This window comes from Plodia interpunctella, chromosome 6 (assembly GCF_027563975.2).
Source record: "Plodia interpunctella isolate USDA-ARS_2022_Savannah chromosome 6, ilPloInte3.2, whole genome shotgun sequence".
Classification (NCBI taxonomy): Eukaryota; Metazoa; Arthropoda; class Insecta; order Lepidoptera; family Pyralidae; genus Plodia; species Plodia interpunctella.
The window spans coordinates 3,200,807-3,220,878 of record NC_071299.1 but is presented as its reverse complement, the minus strand read 5'-3'; the positions used below and the strand labels follow the sequence as shown (position 1 = coordinate 3,220,878).

The window sequence follows — 20,072 nt, the reverse complement described above, 5'->3', positions numbered from 1 at the left end:
TTAGATTTCCAGAATTACATACAAAAAAATAGAATGTCACTAAACTCTCTGACTAAATTTTAACAAAGGTTTTCATTATGGTCCTATTTATGTACGTAGATCATAGAAGTCGCTTTTCCAATTTTCCTATTCGCACGGTCTTCTGGAGGAAGATTTGCAAATTGTCATAAGTTGCAGAAAAACACAGTTAATACAAGATGTCCACGTTCGCCGACCGTAGTAAAATTGTAATAAACTTGGGACACGTATCGAGAATATTTGCGAACTTGTTGACCCAAAATTCTCTTTCTATATTTAAATATTAACCATATCTTTCCTTCAACTTTTGCAACATTTTTATATTTTAACTTTCATTGCAAAGGAAATTTTGTGCTCAGCTATATCCAAATTTAGGTAAATGCGACACCAATTTATCAAAAATACAAAAGACTACTTTGGTGGATCATTATTTAGTAATTTTAATAATCTTTTGTCAATTTTTATTAGCGTTTATCATTGTCCACTTTCTCCCCACGAATCATGTCGATCTACATGATTTGTGGAAATTTATTTTAACGATAATAGATAATTTGATACGCGGTGGATCATGGCACACTCTTCTTATCCATGCTCCATCATCATCATATTTGACAACCTCGGTGGCACAGTGGTAAGGTTCTTGCCACTGAACCGAGAGGTCCCGGGTTCGACCCCGGTCGGGTCATGATGGAAAATGATCTTTTTCTGATTGGCCCGGGTCTTGGATGTATTTATTATAAAATATAGTATCGTTGAGTTAGTATCCCATAATACAAGTATCATAATAAAGATGCTCATTACAAATTGTATGGAGATGGAGGTATCAAAAATTAACCAGATCCCAGCCCTGCCTATAGGTAAAAACTGCCAAATTCAATAATATATTTTATAGTATTTTCTGCACAGGGAGCACATAGCGCCGGTGCTGTGTGTAGCTGCCATAGTCAACAGATCTCTAGTTATCAGTGGAGGGGAAGATTCAGCGGTTATCGTCACCTCTCTGGTCGATGGAGCTTTGGTAAGGATTGTGTCGTTGGAAAGAAAATCGCCTTAGTGCAATAAAAGTTGTGCCATATTTTACTCAGGAATATGAGTTTTCAAAGTTAGTTGAGTAAAATCAATCAACATAATAATGATCGGAAAAATACCAAAAGTGCCTGTAGCTTTAAATTATATCAAGTGTTTTCATAAAACAGTATCGTGGACAAAAAAAAATAAGGCGTATTCTTATAGAAACCTTATAATTATTTACGTCCCATAGGTAACAAAGTTGGACCACCACCGCGGTCCAGTGACAGCTGTCAAAGTAATCCAAGATGGCGAGATCTTAGTGACAGGGTCCCAAGATGGCACAGTTTGCACCTGGAACGTCGACAACTTCACGCTGCTCAGTACCGTGACAGCTGGCGTTCCGGTTCACGCGATGGATATCACTGATGACAACGTGTTCCTAATCACGCTGCAAGGGGATACCGAATTGCATTTGAGGACCTTCATCACTGGGACGTATTTGCACGCTTTGAAGAGACACAAAACCAAGGTTAGTATTACGCACTTACATCAAAGATCCTGCAAAATTGAGAAGAAACGGACCCTAGGTCTGAGCGTAAGGTCCCTTTCTTCTATATTTCCTTATTTCGATAGGGTTTCCTCTCACTATTAAAGCGTCAGAACGCTTTATGGGTAAGGAAGACGGATCGAAATAAAGTATTCACGCCTAAAACTTCCTTAGAAATCACACTATCTATTGGTGAAAACCGCATGAAAATCCGTGTAGTCGTTTTTGAGTTTATCGCGAACAGACAGACCGACACGGCAGAGTACTTTGTTTTATAATGTAAGGATCTACAAAAGGATTATCATACCCTTTTCCTTACCACGGCTGACATTTTGTTTTTTCAGAAAATCGATTCGATAAATAAAGTTGGGCATTTTATACCATATTGATTTTGACAATTTTGTAATAAGACTCGGAGTTTAACGTACCAATTTCTTTTCATTGCTTTATGATAGCAATCATAAAGCAATCATTTGAAAGTATTCTTTATTGGATCTTCCCATAATCCTTACATATTATAAAACAAAGCCTCTACCGCGTCTGACTGACTGTCTGTTCGCGATAAACTCAAAACTACTGCAATTTTTATGCAGTTTTCACCAATAGATACAGTGTTTCCTGAGGAAGGTTTAGGAGTATAATTTATTATGTTTTTACCCGAGCGAAGCCGGGACGGGTCGCTAGTATATAAGTACTGAATGATGGGTATGTAGTGTTCTTTTTAATTTTCTCATTGAAGTATGTACCTATTTGGTAAATTGGTTACTATTTGGTAAATTGGTTTTACGATAAAGATTACAATAAATACATATACTAACTTAAAAGTATTGTTATTGCGTTTTTACTGGATGCGATGTAAAGCAACTGTTAGAATAGGTACCTACCTACTTTACGACTGAACGGGAAGCGGAAACGCCGCCATGTGCACAAAATGTGTTCCAATTTACGCTTGGGACGTGATAAACGTATATGGATTCAATGCCAATAATGTTATAAAACCAGGTTTTTTATCATTGTTTATATAACTATCCATATACTCTGGTCTATATATGTGGCAATGATATAAGAGAATGAGAGAATAAAACCCACAATGACTTTCTATTTTCTTGACAATATTAAAACAATGGTTTTCCATTACATAGCTGAATTGAGTGCGTACTTCCTCACCAAATTTTCTTCACTAGTAGTAAAAGATGACCTATGAAAATTACCATTCGTGAGTCAGATTGCACAAACAAATGTGTTTGGCCAAAATTATTAAAATTATAATCGTAAAAGATTCGTACAAATTAAATTCCCTTTTTAACATGAATAGACAACCTTTCCTTGGATTCTTTGTAATTAGAAATCCAGAAAATCCATTGAATATAGGTAGGTCCTTACATAAGGAGTGAAAATAAATTGCGACCGATTTTCAGTAAGTGCTTTTTGACCTTTCCCATCCCATTTCATTTAACAGTCCTGAAAGTAGGTACATTTACAATCGAGATTGAAAATAGTAGAATCGTAGGACTAATTAAGTACCTACCACCGAACGGGTGACATTTTGTTACACGTGTAAGTACTTAATTAAGCTTTAATATACATTCGTCTACTTTGTTGTAATATAAATATAAGATCCGCATTTGTTATTTGAGTTCCTAAAGGACGAAAAGACTGCTTGGTGAAGTTTTTTACGTAGCTTTTTCTTTAAACTTTGAAAGCCGACGGTAGACTTAGTTTAAAATAAATTTTTGACGTCAATATGTATTGTGATGTTTTTGACGTCAATATGTATTGTAGGTTGATTTTTTTTTTCATTAAAAGTAAAGCGATACTGTAATATCCAAACGTTTTCTTTTGTTCAGACTTCTTCGACCAAATAATTATATGACGTATGAATGCTTCATTTAGCTCATTCTCTCCTACTTCTCGCTACTACTACTCATTTATATCCTCTAACACTCTGAGCGTAAACTAAATTATACACATAAACCTTCCTCGCGAATCACACTGTCTACTTATTAAAAAACCAAATCCGTTGCGTGGTTTTGAAGATCTAAGCATATATAGGAACAGACAGCGGGATGCGACTGCGTGTGTGTCACTATGTAATGATTAACACAACAGTTAAAATTACTTTGTATATGAAACGAAAACTTTACCACTAACTTCCGTGACAAACACAAAACATCCAATGTGTGGTAATGTTAGTTTTATGGCACTTGTTACGGTCGTTTTGTTTTATTTAGCTCTTTAATCCATCTGCTTTACTCAGCGTCCTAGCTGCACTGCGGAACACTACACGACGCGATGCTACAAAATACGTTTCTTCGAAGTATTTCGGCGACATCACGTAGGCCTAACGTATATATCCATACAAATAAATTAAAATTGAAGTGTCTGTAATTTCAAAATAATGGCATTTTTTTATTACATAGTATTAATAATACGCTTCCATTACCTAAACTATTTTTTATTTTATGTTTTGTCTGTCTGTCTGTTTGTTCAGGGTAATATTCGAAACGGTTTATCCGATTTTATAGCGATTTTCAGTGAATGGTTATGAAAATCAAATGAAATTTTAGATTTATATTTGTGATTTGTAAAAATAAATGATATCCCTATGAGACATGAAATGTAAGATTTAAATTACACTCATTAGAAGTTCATCTTAAGCACGTTGGTTGCTCAACTCGTATGTATGGGCGCTCATTAAACGCGCGTTAGAAACACGTTGGAATAGAAAATGAGTATCCGATTAGTTTTGAGCACTTTTGTTCTTGTTTTGTTTGAATATTTAGTTTTGAAGCGGTGGTGGTATAGTGGTTAAGACGTCCGTCTGTGAATCGAAAGGTCTCAGGCTTATATCCTACTCGTGCCATATGAGTTTATATACCAATCTGACTCATATATTATAGTCGTTTTCATAGACCACCACTTGCATGAAGGAAAACATCGTGGGGAAACCTAACAGTTTAGTTCCCTAGTGTGTATGCGACTCCCTGCCACTCGATGGCGGTAAGTAGTCGTAAAAGTCATGTCAGATGCCTTTAGGCGACTTGAATAAAATCAGATACCAGTGTTAGCAATAATATCGATATTATGATGATGAGCGCTTTTTATTGCACGGTAGGTTGAATGTCGAATGTCACTTAATGTCGATAGCAATATAAGTGTATCACAATCGTTGCCGTGAGCTTTTTTACATCCGTGCAAAAGAGGCGTTAGGCAGGTGTACACGCGCCTACTTGGATATCTCTTACGTACATTTTTATTACTCTCAGTTCATTTTCTCAAAAGCTTTTCTGTGTACTATCCTGAATATTTTATTTATCATGCCTGCACCGTTCCTTTTTACACTCAATTTTCTATTCTGCTGAAATTTTCCTCCCGAAAAAGTTCTATTTTTATCAATGGTAATTTATATTTGTAAAAGTATAAAACAAATAATTGTCTGCAGCATATTCTATTCATATATATTACGGCTAAACCCCGTAGTGTGGCTAGACCTCTGCTAAGGCGGCTTAGCCTAGATGTATATGGCTAAACACTAAGGTTAACACGGCTAGTAAGACCTACGTTACCATTCCACTCAGGTGTTAACATCTGAGACCGGCTGCACAAAGGTTAAGATAAGTACGTATTGCCGCACTTCGGGGTTTAGCCATATCTTATACATACACACTCATATATTTAGAGTATCGTTGAAATATAAAATTACAGCGAGCAAGCGATCCATATAGGTCAATGTGCGTACAGTTAAACCAAGGGATTAACAATTTACGGACACAGCCATTAACAGAATTGGCCCTCCGATCGATACTAGACTAAATTATTTTGAGGTTTGTTAACATTAACGTACCTTCAAAGTATAATTGACCCTAATTAACAATCAACATTATACTATAGCTGCCAATATGGCCGTTTAATTTATACGTTTTTTTAGTTATTTACATACTTTCTCTGACGTACTTTATCCACCTTGAATTGCATCCATCCTTGTAAAACCAATAGAAAAACACGAGAGATTGTAGGGTTAGATATACGTGAGTGATATATATATGTGGCTCATGTAAGTATAATACCATAGGTGAAATGTTTTTGCGTGGCCCACGACTCCTCTCGCGTGGCGGTAGGCTGCGCAGACCAGCGCATCTACGTGTACAGCATCCATAGTGCGCTGTTGTTGCGCACACTTGCCGCTGCGCATGATTTGGCAGCACTCGCCGTCGCCGATAGAGATCACTTCTTGTTAGCTGCTGGTAAGATTGTCGTAACTATTCTTTAAGTAGGTATATATATAAGTACTTAGCATAACAATCCTATTAGTGTAAACATTGTTTAAAAAACAATGAGTTTTTTGTTTAAAGTGACTGGGGAAGTGGATGATTGAGAGGACAATCATTTTCCTGTGTTCTAAATTTTAATTAATTAAGTATTTTTATCTGTCTAGAAAATTATAAAGCCCAATATACAAATCTAATTAGTGTTACATCCACTTATATGGTATTCATATAAGTGGATGTAACACAAATTAGATCAATCAAATTATTGGTACTTAGATATCAGTATCTAGGTACCACCTATAAAACCTACGAATTGTATTCACTACATAGTACAGACAACTTAAGAGGTTAACATTCATATCAATATTATGTACTTAGCAGAAATGTTTAGTGGATAAAAAATATTATTCAATTAAATGCTTTTATATATTGTTTTAGGCGGCAACAGGGTGACAATTTATTCCTTCCATACGGAAGACAATCTCACTAACTTTAGACCAACGAAGCAAATTAAGAGACGACAAACGAAATCTACAACGAATATTACTTTATTACAGGTAAAATTGTATTCATACAAAAAAGAGTTGCATATATCTATTGCTTTTATGTCCTATTGCAAAGACCTCCTCTCGGACCATTTTAGTAATTACGGTATAGTTCTTCTTTTATAACCATCCAGAAGGTAGCCAATTTCGTTCACCTTTCTGGCTGAATACGACAAACGTCCCTCTTGCTTTTTATTAACCCTTTAAATATTACCACACAGGCAGAACAAAGTGAACTGATACCAATAAGTTGCCTAGAAGTATCTCGAGACGGCCAGTTGGCTGCGAGTGGTTGTGCCCGGGGCCTGGTCAGGGTATGGCAACTCTCCACCCATAGACTGCAGACTACGTTGAACGGCCATCTTGGACATATCACCTGCGTGACATTCTCGCCTAATAACCTGTTGGTGTTGAGTGGCTCGGAGGATCGGAAGGTGGTGGTCTGGCAGCTAGCAGATAACTCGCCGTCGTTAACTTACAAGGTAACTAATACACATTATCACTTAGTTGGCAAATAGATTGATATGAATAATAACAATGTTATATTTCCAATAAGTAGTTTATTGTGGCAAGATCATATTCGCAACCAAAGAATATCTGATGAAAAACCAAAGATCACCTAATGGAAGTTAGAAACGTGTCAGTATATTTTTCTTGACTGGTCGTCAGCGATACTGATGGTGTACTACAACCTACAGGGTCATCCAGCAGCCCTGCAATCATTGCTGATGATGTCAGACGGCAGACGGGCGATGTCCAGCGATCGAGCTCGGAATGTCCATGTCTGGCTCGTTGACTCTGGCATAGTCCTCCACTCCACCACTGGTCCTTCTGCTAGTTTGGACGTCACGCTCAACATGAAATACTCCGTAAGTACTCCCAAATACTCAGAATGTAAATAAACTACTTAATTCACGATATTGTTACTCGTTTTTATATTTGTAACAGAACACGACCTGAAACCTGAATTATTTTGCGTAATTCTTTTGGTGGCACATTCACTATCAGTATTATTTTATCCATTGTCTAAATCCTTTTTAACCTAACCTGCTGTTGAACTACCTCATAGTGACGAATTTAAACTGCCATAAATATTCATACAATAAACCTAAAGGCTGGGCTCTGTTTACTCCGTAAAGGATAAAGACGTAATACTGTAAGTGAATAAATATTCACCAGGTGCTATCAGATGGTGACAACTCAGTTCGTATCTGGAATCTAACTGGCGGAGACGAAGAGAAGCGATCGGTCTCCCATGCGGAGAGAATAACCTGCTTCGCTCTTACAGCAGACTCCCAACACGTGGTCACTGGGTCCATGGATATGTCCTTAAAGGTGTGGAAACTGGACGGGGGCAAGTTATCTCAGGTATGGAGACTAGACTGTATAAAACCATGGTTTAGTTGCTAAATTAATGTGAACTGAAATGTTCGAAATGTATTTTCTCTATCTTACATTTGTCTATATTATACGATATACTAACGTACGACGTAGATACTAATTAATTCAGTCGATACATTTTTCTTAATTCACGAGATTTCTTTATGTATAGTACTTTGTGTACTATATTTTTACTTAGAAGAAGGACTTTGTAAATACATCTTTATTTCTTAGACCAAACAAACTCTTCCTATACCAGGTGTTAGTAGGCCACTCGGACATAGTAACCTGCGTGGCTGTGTCCATCACCAATAAGACCCAGGTGGTCTCAGGGTCCTGGGACTGCAACCTCATCGTGTGGGACATCAACACGGGGTCAGACCTACACCTACTCTCCGGCCATCTTGGGAAAGTCACGTGTGTGAAGGTCACCGGTGATGGAACCATCGCTGTTTCTGGTAAGCGTTTCAATAAATAGTATATAGCTAGGAAGCACCACGTTCGATTTAGCAATAGATAGACTAGAATATATTTTTAGGGTTCCGTGTTAATTATTGTATAATAATAAATTAATTATCAAATAAACATTATGACACACGCTTGCGTGAATTTCCAACGAGGAATGTACTTTTACTAGCCTATTTAATTATTTCACATTTATATTACCTATTAGTTGAAACTATAGAAACTATATTACAATGTTGGATTTTTTTATCGTAAGTATATACAATTTCGAAAGCCCTGTAATTTAGGCAATTTTGCCTTTATATAATATACGAAAGACGAGGTCTTTCACATACCATTCGCAACCACCTTTATACTATACTACTGCTCTACTCCGACCATAAATTTATAATGTCAGTTATATTAATCTATGATTACGACATATTAATAACTAATCAGTTACACAAAATTACCACATTCAAATTTCAATATCACCCATTCGATGTAAGGTACTTAAATCTAACATTTATACAACAACATTAATTTCATACAAATTTACCCTTACAATGTAACAAAACTAATTTGTCATCATACTGTATACAGGACTACATCGTAAAGGGCCCAAGCAAACGACAGTTATGAATAGGGTAATTTACCTTACTAGAGGAATATTTCAGACTCACTTGTTGATGGATAAAAATACTGTACATTTCTCAGATGGTATCTGTGACGGTATTTGCATACTAATTTACGTTTTAAGCAGCTCTCGTACGTACTAAAAGATAACGCGAATTCTCTGAGAATAGATATCATGGTACTTAATTAAAGAGTCTGGAACATTGTTTTCCAGTTTACAGATTTAGTAATCTTTTAAAATTAAAATCTTAGAAGATTGTTTCTTGTGATGGTGTTGTTTAAATAAGTTTTGTTTCAATTACAAAATTGTATTCGTTAGTAGGGAACATTATATTCCTTCGTCTGATGTGTTTTACTTCCTACTGTAAAACTGTAATAAAGCTCTACTTAATTGATACTGTAATATACTTTGTAAAAGCACTACTCATAGTTCTGTGCTCACACAGTTGCGTTATATTGTACAATCCGCAAATAAAGAACTAAGTAAAATTGTTGAGAATTTCTTTTATATTTTCCAGACTCGTGGTATTACATACATTTTTAATAGACTTATGACTTGTGTGTGACCTTGTGTTAGCAGTTATTTCATTATTCTTTATTTTCTTTTTAATATTGGATTTAAACTTTTCGTTTCAATATAAATGTGTAATACAATAATCAAAAGGAAATTATTTCAAGGAACATAAAACATCAATATCGTCGCATCAAGTCATAAAATACCAATCACAAAATCGGCTAAACAACAAAACACAATAGAAACAATGTTGTGTATGCCAATTTCATAGGAAGGCTACTTAGTATTTCTAAACAGTAATCTACCATTTTCCTGCCTTATATTTCCTTGTCGCAGGATCCAATCACGATTAGTAGTAGTATAATTACTTAATGACTTATTGGACTTCTCACATCTATAGTGGAAAGTAGGTTTAAGGCTTAAGAAATGTTTACTTTAAATTGTAAGCCTTCCACATTATCTCGGAAAACAAAGCGGACAGCATGTTCACTAGCGGCTTTTCAACGTAATATGTTGGTTTTATGTACTTTCCTTCCTTTTAAACAGTCTTATTTACTAGTATGAATCCTACCTGTTGTCAGATAAATGCAATGGAAAGGATCTGAAATATGCAATCTATTGATTCACAACGTTTGTTGTTAGTTAAGACTTTATTTGAAAATATGGTTTCAGGAATTTAATGTATTTAGTTTTGTGAAACAATATATTATTTTGTCTATGTTGTTTTATCTATGGTACAGATCAGTTATTGATTTGTACCATCGATGTTTGTAACTAAAATAAAGGGACATAATAAATGTATTTTGAAAAGTTTAATATCCAATAATCCATTTTGCATAATACCTAAGCGCCACATTCACACTCTACCTATATTGTTACATGTAGATTAAAATCGTGAAATATGTTTAGTCTATACTCAACTAAAATTTCTTGAAGGCTGAAATTAGAAAATCTATTTAATATTATTTTAGTATCAAAAATGTCTGTAAAATCTGATACCGCGAATCTCTCTACTCTTTAATAATTCTAACTAAGATAATATCAAAGAATATCAAGGCGTTATGAAAGTGTCTGCATGAATTTCGATTGTAATCCTTTATCTTCCCAGCGCAGAATATGATTGGATGAGGGTAGGATTAAAGGTTTTATATCCATCGTTGAAACCGGGTACAGAATGTTGTGCGATGTGCAATATCATATGGTTATATCAGTTTAATCTTTACACAGAGCACATACCATTTTTTTAAATTTATTAATGTACACAATATAACAGTAAAAATTTTTGTGTTAGTTTATCCAAAATCTTTGTATTATCTTAATGAAAAATAGGTACGATTGCAAGAAGAAGCAAACATTCAGAATCACAAATAAACATTTCAAATAGGTATTACGAATATGAAAAAAATGAAAGAACTTTTTCTATGAAGTCTTTGTAAGTATCCATAACAAGAAAGTTTATAGGTACGATATCACCCTACTTTTGTTTTAATTAAAAGGTGAGTGGACACACTACCTGCAGAACATTCGGTATCAAATCTACTCTAGATTGAAAGTGTTGCAGATCACCCTTTGTCTGTCTGTGGGGGATAAATACGTGATACAATGCCAGTACTGTAACTTTACGTTGTGATGAATATATATGCTAATATATTATTATAATTAACTAGCTTTTGCCGCTGCTTCGTCCGCATGAATTTCCCGCGGGAACAGTATTTTCCGGAATGAAATGTACCCAATATTCTTCACCATACTTCAAACTACATGTATACAACAAATTTCAAGAAGATTGTTAGAATAGATAAAACGTGAAGAGGTAACAAACAAACTTACTTTCGCATTTATAATACTAGTTAGGATATGAACATTTTAAAGAGATTTCGGACTGTGAATACTTTGTATGAAACGGTATGCAGCGTCGGCGTTATTAGGCATTGGAACATCACCACATTGATTTTACTTCATAGGTGCGGAAGACAAGACCCTAATTATCTGGGAAACGAAGCGTGGGCTAGCTCTGACTTCGCTGGCGCTGCACGTCCCACTGCTGGGCTTCCAGATCACAAGCGACTGCGCAAGGATTGTAGTGCATCTATTGGATAGAGGTTAGTTTATACATAGAAGAATAATATAATATCATCGAAAAACAGATTTTTTTTTGTTATTCCGTTTAATTTGTATTTGAAAAAGCGCACTACATTTTATTACTTCGTTAATATAGTTTGTCGACATTATTTTTTCTTGTTACTTTTCAAGTTTTTGTTTAAAGAACATAAAACTAATTTTGCTAATACATTGATGATAGATTGATTTTTAAAAACCGATTGTTACCGACCAAGTACACAAAGTCCTAATTTGTCTTCTACTCTTAGGCAGACTGTACACAACATTTTATAATTAGCTATTTATTCATGCATTATCCTGAATTGATGCATTTTAAATGGGAATGAAAGTTTTAACTACCTATATCTCATACTGATGTAGGTTGCTTGCCAATCATCTGTCTACACAACACGCCGGCGACCTACGTCAAGATTCCAACATACGCTGCTCCTACGAAAGACATTGATGGTAAGTGATCCTACAAATTTCGAATAATTTACATCAATACCAATGACTTGACGCGACTTTGAATAATTTAAATAGATAAAGAACTACGAGCGACTTTAAGATTATGACACGATTTAATTACAGTCTGCAGAAAATTTGGTGCTCCTGTTTTAATTTATTTTACATAATATTTTCACACAAAATATAGTCAAGTATAAATAGTCTACCATGTTACCTACCACTTTCTGGTTATTACATTTGATTTCGACAATCTTATTCACGGATTTCGCATTAAAATGTGACCCGAAATCAAATAAAGAGAGGAACATTTTATACGCAAATCATAGGTCGTTTCACTCTTTACGTGAGCATTTATAGAAACATCGCAGTTGCGAAAAAAATAAACATAGGTTATATTTGTTTTTTTCACAACTGCGACGAACGGCATTGCGACATTATGTCTGTAGAAAATGGGGAAAAAATGGCACAATGTCACATTACTTCCAACAGCAGGAGAGCCGTTTTATAAGGTTTGCTCAGCGTGATATTAGAATCCTTGAAAATCTTATATCAATAAGATAATCTTATATCAAGAAATTGAAGCTTGTTTTATAAATTTATAGATACATTTATGTGTTACAATCACAGACAAACAAAATAGTAATGTTTTTCTGTATATTCTTCTGACTTTCCCTTCAACAATATGGAAAGTCAGCAGAATATACAGAAAATGGCTATTAATGATGATGATAAATTACTAATTATTTGTCATGGTGTTCAGAACTTCGCCCGCTGGCTCCGAAGCGACCCATGCGGCGACTCCTCAAGAAGGAGGTGTCCCTGGACACGTACACTTGGCAGAAGAAGTATGGTCACCTCACGTCGGCCGCCATGATGGCGCAAGTCGATGAGCGGCTCAAAAGACGGTACCTACACTCTAATTGAAATTCTCCTAAAATATTTACAGGTACTCTTAAAATACACAGCATAATTTTGCAATTACATCTTTGGACTTTTTTGTGTCGGCTTTGCGTTACTCAGGGGACGTTGAAGAAGGAAAAATGGTGACTGATTTAATGAGACGACTCGGCCAGTGTAGACAGTGTCATGGAAAATTTGATTGTCAGCCGTCATTTGATCGTCAGTTATATTCTTATGGACATTTTTGTAGGACTTATGCTATTGTAATAATTTAATACATACATTTCTTCATGCAGATTCTCTGTGTCGGCCTCCATGGAAGAAATTTCAAAGATACAGGAAGCAAAGAATAAAGATTTGGGTTCACAGGTAAATAATAGAAAATCTATCAAATTTTAAAATTTAATTTATATTGTTAAGATGTTTGACAGGAATTTGGAAATTCATTTATATTTTATGTAGAAAAAAATATTAATTATATTAAAAAATATTTTTATATTTCAATCAGGTGAGTTTGGGTCCTGAAGAAGCTGCCATCGCTCAGTCGCAACATTTTGACCAACTGGAAGCGCTGTGGAACAAAATATCTCCTCCCAGAAGGCGTTCCAATAAGGTAATTTATATACTGAGTCAAGCAGACAGATGGAGATTATATAAATAAAATATTTAATAACGAATGACTGAAATTTATCGCAAGCAAGTGATCCCATATTTTTCATAACTCTGTTTGTTTCAGTCCTTATCAAAACAGAGTTCCCTGATAGAAAGCCGTTTTGATTCTTCTGATGAAGAACATACTCCAGTCGAAGAACAGGGTAAGTTATAATTTCGGAAAGTTGTTATGAGCTTCATATCGAGAGCATAGCTAGCTTTGTGTGATATCAACTCTTGATTTAGGCGAAACAAATTATGAAATAAAATCAATAAAATATTTAGAGAAACCATGAAATAAAACTATTTTTTTTTATTTGAAGAAAAAATTATGTCTTAGGAAACCAATTTTTTTATTATTAATCTTAACTATCTGAGGAATTCTATTACAAACTTGATTATCTTTTCACTTAAACATTTGAAATATTAGCCAATGCTTTTATCCCTCTGCCTTTACAACTGTGGAGATTTATTTAGATCGTAAAATAGCACTCAAACACAGGAATACACCTTTCCGCACTTCACAGTTACAGCCAGCTACATACTATACAATAATTTAATTCTAAATCCAAGTTTGTAAATTGATCAAGTATATTCCTAACCGTGATTGTAAATGTAGTAGTAAGTAATTAGTAACGTATATAAAGATAATATATTCAAAATTTATATATTTTTTTATATTTATATTTAAAAAAATATCACTTATTGTTTTTAAGTACTACGTTTAAAAGAGTTAAAAGTCGAATTTTAGCTTCATTACAGCACTTTAGCTTACACTTTGATTTAACTTTATCGAACTCATGTATTCTTTTACAGAACACATGGTGGAGTGAAGCACAAGATGCACACACATACATTTGATTTATATAGAATATGACCTCATAAGTTTAATTATTTTTTAAATATTTCGTGAGCTGGTCTCGCTTACATTTGTTACGATTAAATACTTTCGGAATGTTTGATTACGTTTATTTATTCGCGCGATAGTAATATTTCCATTTATAGTTATAATTTTAAAAACTATTTATTTCTTAAGACAAAGAGAGATCTTTGATTAAAATTGAATCTTAAGGCTAGTTTGATAAATATATAATAAAAAAATAATGGAGTAGTGTAAATATACTATGTAGTATAATCTCCTGCCTGTTCGCCATGTGATCTTCTAGATGTAGTGTTGTAGCTTCTATTTCTAAGGCCGGTTTCATATACATATATTTTATGTGAACATGATATATAATATAAAAGAAGCATGTAACTCCTGTTTATTCCACATATTTTTGTGTACTTTTGAAATAAATAAAAACGTAAATTTCATTTCTTTTAAGAAACTGGCCCATCTGTATTATTGTGTGGGTTCATAAGATTATCCAAAAATCTTAAGTATAAAATACTATGTTTGTTACCTGGTACCTAAACCGATTTTGTTTTTGTTGATAATTCAAAGTTAGTAAGTAAAATTTAAATCAAAAAAAATAGATCGTATATACGTTGAGCGTTTAATTATCAAAATCATTTTTGACAATTCAATACGATCTATCTACACACCATTAGTACGTTTCATTCACTAGTACTAGTGACTGTATGTTACTTTGCAAATATTTTTAGACATAGTTAAACTTCTACATTATTTTAATAGTATATTTTACAAAATAGTAACTATATAAGTACGAATATAATAAAATAACCTACTATCTGAAGCACACGATAAAAATTTCGATCAAATATTATATGACACGAATGTTTGTTAGATGGATCTTCATACTATTATCGTAAGCGATATACTTCATACTTAGTTAAAATTATGAACTCTTAGCCACAGTTCTTTGAGAAGGTGTGTCAAAAACCTATAATATTCTAGCCTTATATGTCAACTAAATAGAATTATTTTATTTCGTGTGCCATTTGTGCCGCGTATTTTTCTGCTTCTACGTGATTTAGTGTTAAACGAATAATAATAATTTCTAAAGGTACGTAGGATTAATATCCCTGAAAATTTTATCGACCTAGTGTTTCCAAACTGTGATCCCTTGTAAAGACTTCTATATAAGTACACATTATATTCGAATCCTTATGATAATGTTAGTATATCGTAAATGTCTCATACAATATTTGTGTATTCCCTTCTGAGAGCGGTCCTTTTACATGGATATACTAGACAATATGAGGCAAAAGTTTTATAAATATACACTAAACAAATTTAATGTATTATGTACACTCAGCTTTCACTGTTGGCTTTGATATAACCAAATAATAAGTATTATATTAAATGTTATTTTCTGCATTAACCACAAATACCATATATAATAATCAAGCGTAGTAACCGTTAATTAAATATTAGTTAAACTTTCATAGTTTTAAAATTTTATTGTAATAGACATAGGGTTCCGTATCAAAAATCTATATTTCTGTATCTGTATTAATTTTTTACGATTTATCCCGTCCTTGCCTGGTTGCAAGTAAATACAAAGTCATTTAGGAACAAAGACATTTAGGAACTAAACTTTTTGTCAGCCATTCGTATTATCCACAGTAACCAACTTAAGACACTGTGGGTTCCCTTTAGTTAAAATTTCAAACGTATCCAACGAAAAACCTACTAAATAGCGAATATAGTTGATAATTTCAGAGTTTTACTACGGAACCCTGTTATGAGTCAAACTCACCTTAATTTTGAATAAAACTTTAAATAAAAGTTGGAAAATAACCAATGTAAACAGAAAAAGTTACATTATATAAGAATTTTTGCAATATGTATGTAAAAAATGTAATGTATGATAAATTTACTTTTTATATCCAGTAGCCAATGGTACGAAATTGAATTTTTTTTAAAGCGGGTTTGGTATTTTTTAACAATATTGAAAGTCCACCACCTACCTAGCAATATTTACTTGCAAAAAATCTTATGAAATGTCATTTTTCTGTACGCACCGGGTCTTTTTTTTACCATTCTCCTTTGTCCTCCTTTGTCATTATGATATGGTGTTTTATTTCTCAAACAAAACCAAAACAGTTTCCTGCAAGTAGAATATTTTTAATGTGTAGAATTTTTAATAAATGTTGTTAGTGGTTAAATAGCAATTGCAATAATAATTCTTAAGTAGTTGCACTTACTGATAGATGGATATCGTAGTTTAAGGGTGAGGTGCACCGTCAAACTTGGCGTTGACTTTAACCGGCGCACCGCTGACGTTTAGACAAAATGGCGTACTTTGCGTTTGCTGCACGCACGTTAAAGCTAACGTCAAAGTTGACGGTGCAACTCACCCTAAGTTTAACTGACCGTTGCAGCATACGGTTGTTGAAATTATTATTAGATATCTACGTTTGTTTTCTTCATCTTTAACTCCATTGGTTCAGTTTATTAGTATTATGTCGTAAGCAAAAACTCCTGAATCTAGTCACTATCATTACTATTATTATCAACAAACCTTAACACCATGAACTATATTTAGTAATTACGTTATTTATTAAAAGCAAAAAAAATATATAAAACCCAATAAACTTGTTAATTTAGAATATCGTTAACGGCAATATCGGCTTCTTTCGAGATAACCATGATAAATTATATACATAAAGCTTCATCTTGAATCATTTATATGAATTATTTATTAAAAAATCCCATATCAAAATTCATTGCGTAATTTTAAAATCATATATAGAAACAGACAGACAACGACAACGATAGGAAGCGACTTTGATTTAAATTATGAGACTCATCGATCACAGGATTTCCTGCGAGATTTCTGAACTTTGGTAATTGTTGTATTTTTGTATGTCTATAATATTGTATTAAAAAAGGCTTGCATAGGTACATGTTTATTTTTCTTTATACTGCAGATGGCTTTCTAATATCAGTAGTTTTGTAACTGGATAATAAAAGGGATACGGTTCAGGAGTTTAGTTGCGACATCGACTCTGACTGAACTTAAATTACAATTTATTAATTAATCACACGTTTCAAATAATTGTTTGCTTTAGAAAAGTCACGAGGTGGTTCTAGAATATACAAGCCTGCTGGTTGGATTCAAGGTATAATCTACTTTTTTATAGGTCCCAATCTGTTGTGATTTGTACTGGCGTTTTATAATTTAAGTACCCTGACAAACTCATGGCATTATGTAATTTTATATGAAACGTCATAAAAAACAAATACTTCATAAAATTAATTTCTGAATGTATTTTCATCCTGTTATTCATAAAAAAGATAAAGCATACTTTAAGCTTATGTTTATGTTATGTCACTAACGCACTTTACAAAATTTGGCATTGACAGAACGAGACAAACACAAGCTTTATCTTTTTGATGACAGGTAAGATTATAGTATTCTGTCCACAAGTGCGCTATGCAATACGTTTATTGTAATCGTTAAACACTGTCACCTTGTTAACTATTTGTATAGAGTTTTATATACTTATCGTTTCTCAATTCTCACGCGTGTGAGTTTTATTTTTGACCTGTCGTGAAAATATATATTCTCTGTGTTTCTTATCTATGGCGTTTTATTTATCATCTCATAATTGACCTATAGTTGGTATGAGGTGAATCTGGACGCATTTCGTGCGTCACAACCCCGGGCTCCGATTCTCAACAACTGAGGGAGAAATCGGGAAAACGACAAGCTAAAATAAAAATACAATATTTTTTTTACACATTTGTGTAATCGTTTATTTGTCCCTGCGCAATACAAAAGTGGTTGGATTGGTTTACGAGTATATACTGTTTTCAGATAGGTATGCATACATTTTATTTAAGCAAATAAGTTAACGCAATGCATGCAACATAGTATCAGTTGACGCCAAAGTTTATGGGTTGATAAGTGAAAAATAAATTTCATTCGAATGAAATCGAGGGCTTAAGCTAGTAGATAGATATGCATTGTAGGTACACTGTTAGGCAACATAAGTGGTAAATATTATGATCTACGCGAGGGGCCACTATAGCAGATAACGCCAAATTAATATCTTACACGAATAATATTAAAATAGCCAATCTAATCGGCCTCCGATAACCACTTATCGACTGCATTTAGTATGGTATTTTATGCTTCATCATTCACTAGAAATTTAAGGAATTTTCTAAGCAGACGTGAAAATGTGAAAGAAAGTGATAAAGAAAATTGTCGTGGTAATATTAGTGTTGACAAATAACCACGATACGATTTTACCATTAAATACAGAAATTGACAATTAGAAGAGTTAATATCGATAATAAAATTATCAATCAATCCGAACAATTATACCAATAACATGGTCTTAACATCACACGACATAGAGTACGGAATATTCTATCCGGCAGGAAATGTCACAAGACAGTTCATCATCTTCTTCTTCGTGAGTTCCTCCATAGGAGTAGTCATTTCTTCAGCGGCTTTCGTTATTTTGATGCTAACTGCAGCCCGCTTCCCAGAATGGAGGCGCATTTACAAAAACCAACTATTGATACAATTCATGCTCGCACGGATTATTTACATAGCGGTGAGATATATGTATGACATTAGGAATATGTATGATTTTTGGAACAGGGAATACTTGCTGTACCTCTATAAATTCATTATGTCATATTCTGAAATGGCTGTAGTCTGCTGGATGTTCGTCTTCACCAAACATATGTATGACAGTCTAGTGAAAGTCTTCAATGTCGAAGAGAAAAATATTTGGAGGACTGCCATTTGGACGTGGTTCTTACCCAGTGTGACGTCTGTTCTTCTCACCATGTCATTTTACATACAAAATGACAAACATTTACTTTACGACGTAATTTTTTTAATTTTGATAAAATGGCCTGTGTTAGCCTTAAATGCTGTATTTTTAATATCAATCTTAAAATCGATCTTAAATAACAATCAGTGTACTGAAAATAACTTTAAAATAGCTATAGTTATGGTGTTATTGGTATTTATGTTTAGTTTTCAGCAGCTTATTGTAGACATTTATAAACTCGTTTATGTAGTATTATTAGATAACTATGGTTCTAAAATCATAGTAGTTGGAAGCATAGTACTTTTATATCATTGCTCGTTTTCTATTTTCTTTTGGGTTTTTGGCAATGCCAATACTAGAAAACTATGGTTCCACAAAAAACACAAGCCACAAATAATCTTAAATAGAAATTCAATTTAACTAAATTAACAGATCCGAAAAGCTAGTGATTAGTTATATAAATAAAATTGGTATTATTGTAATTGTAGGTGATAAAAATAGCATAAGGTTTTATTTTTCTTTTATCGTTAGTTAATTACGCTACTAATCTAAATCCTGTATTCCCTACCAAAATATGATTGTGATACATGAAAAAAGACATAATTATTTATAAATTGTCGAGATTTAATATATTATATACATACGTATATGATATAGTGGTATATTTTTATGAGATTAGTTATTTTATGAAGACTTATAGTATTATCTGTTGTGACTCACAGAACTATACAAAGTAACATTTTTATATTTTTACACAACACAACATTTTTACAGTTACATTTGAATTCGATATTTTATGCCGGGTTATTTAATGAATGAGCACATGTTACACTGCACCGAAACATGTAAGGCTGAAGATTTTGTTATAAAACATGTCTAAGGTAACCTTA

General features: G+C 33.5%; 1 protein-coding gene across 3 annotated transcripts in view; it reads left to right on the top strand.

Moving 5' to 3' along the window:
* Positions 1-17,971, top strand: part of LOC128670601 (uncharacterized protein) — an 83,057-nt gene extending 65,086 nt beyond the window's left edge. For all 3 annotated transcript variants that reach the window (XM_053746390.1, XM_053746391.1, XM_053746392.1), the window contains 15 exons: positions 925-1,036; positions 1,280-1,558; positions 5,649-5,820; positions 6,283-6,401; positions 6,611-6,871; positions 7,088-7,258; positions 7,569-7,757; positions 8,029-8,227; positions 11,328-11,465; positions 11,845-11,931; positions 12,692-12,836; positions 13,128-13,200; positions 13,340-13,444; positions 13,568-13,646; positions 14,299-17,971. In XM_053746390.1, the coding sequence (XP_053602365.1) occupies positions 925-1,036; positions 1,280-1,558; positions 5,649-5,820; positions 6,283-6,401; positions 6,611-6,871; positions 7,088-7,258; positions 7,569-7,757; positions 8,029-8,227; positions 11,328-11,465; positions 11,845-11,931; positions 12,692-12,836; positions 13,128-13,200; positions 13,340-13,444; positions 13,568-13,646; positions 14,299-14,315 (2,146 nt within the window). In that variant the 3' untranslated portion in view covers positions 14,316-17,971. The remainder of the gene's footprint in view (positions 1-924; positions 1,037-1,279; positions 1,559-5,648; positions 5,821-6,282; positions 6,402-6,610; positions 6,872-7,087; positions 7,259-7,568; positions 7,758-8,028; positions 8,228-11,327; positions 11,466-11,844; positions 11,932-12,691; positions 12,837-13,127; positions 13,201-13,339; positions 13,445-13,567; positions 13,647-14,298) is intronic.
* Positions 17,972-20,072: the final 2,101 nt, after the last annotated feature.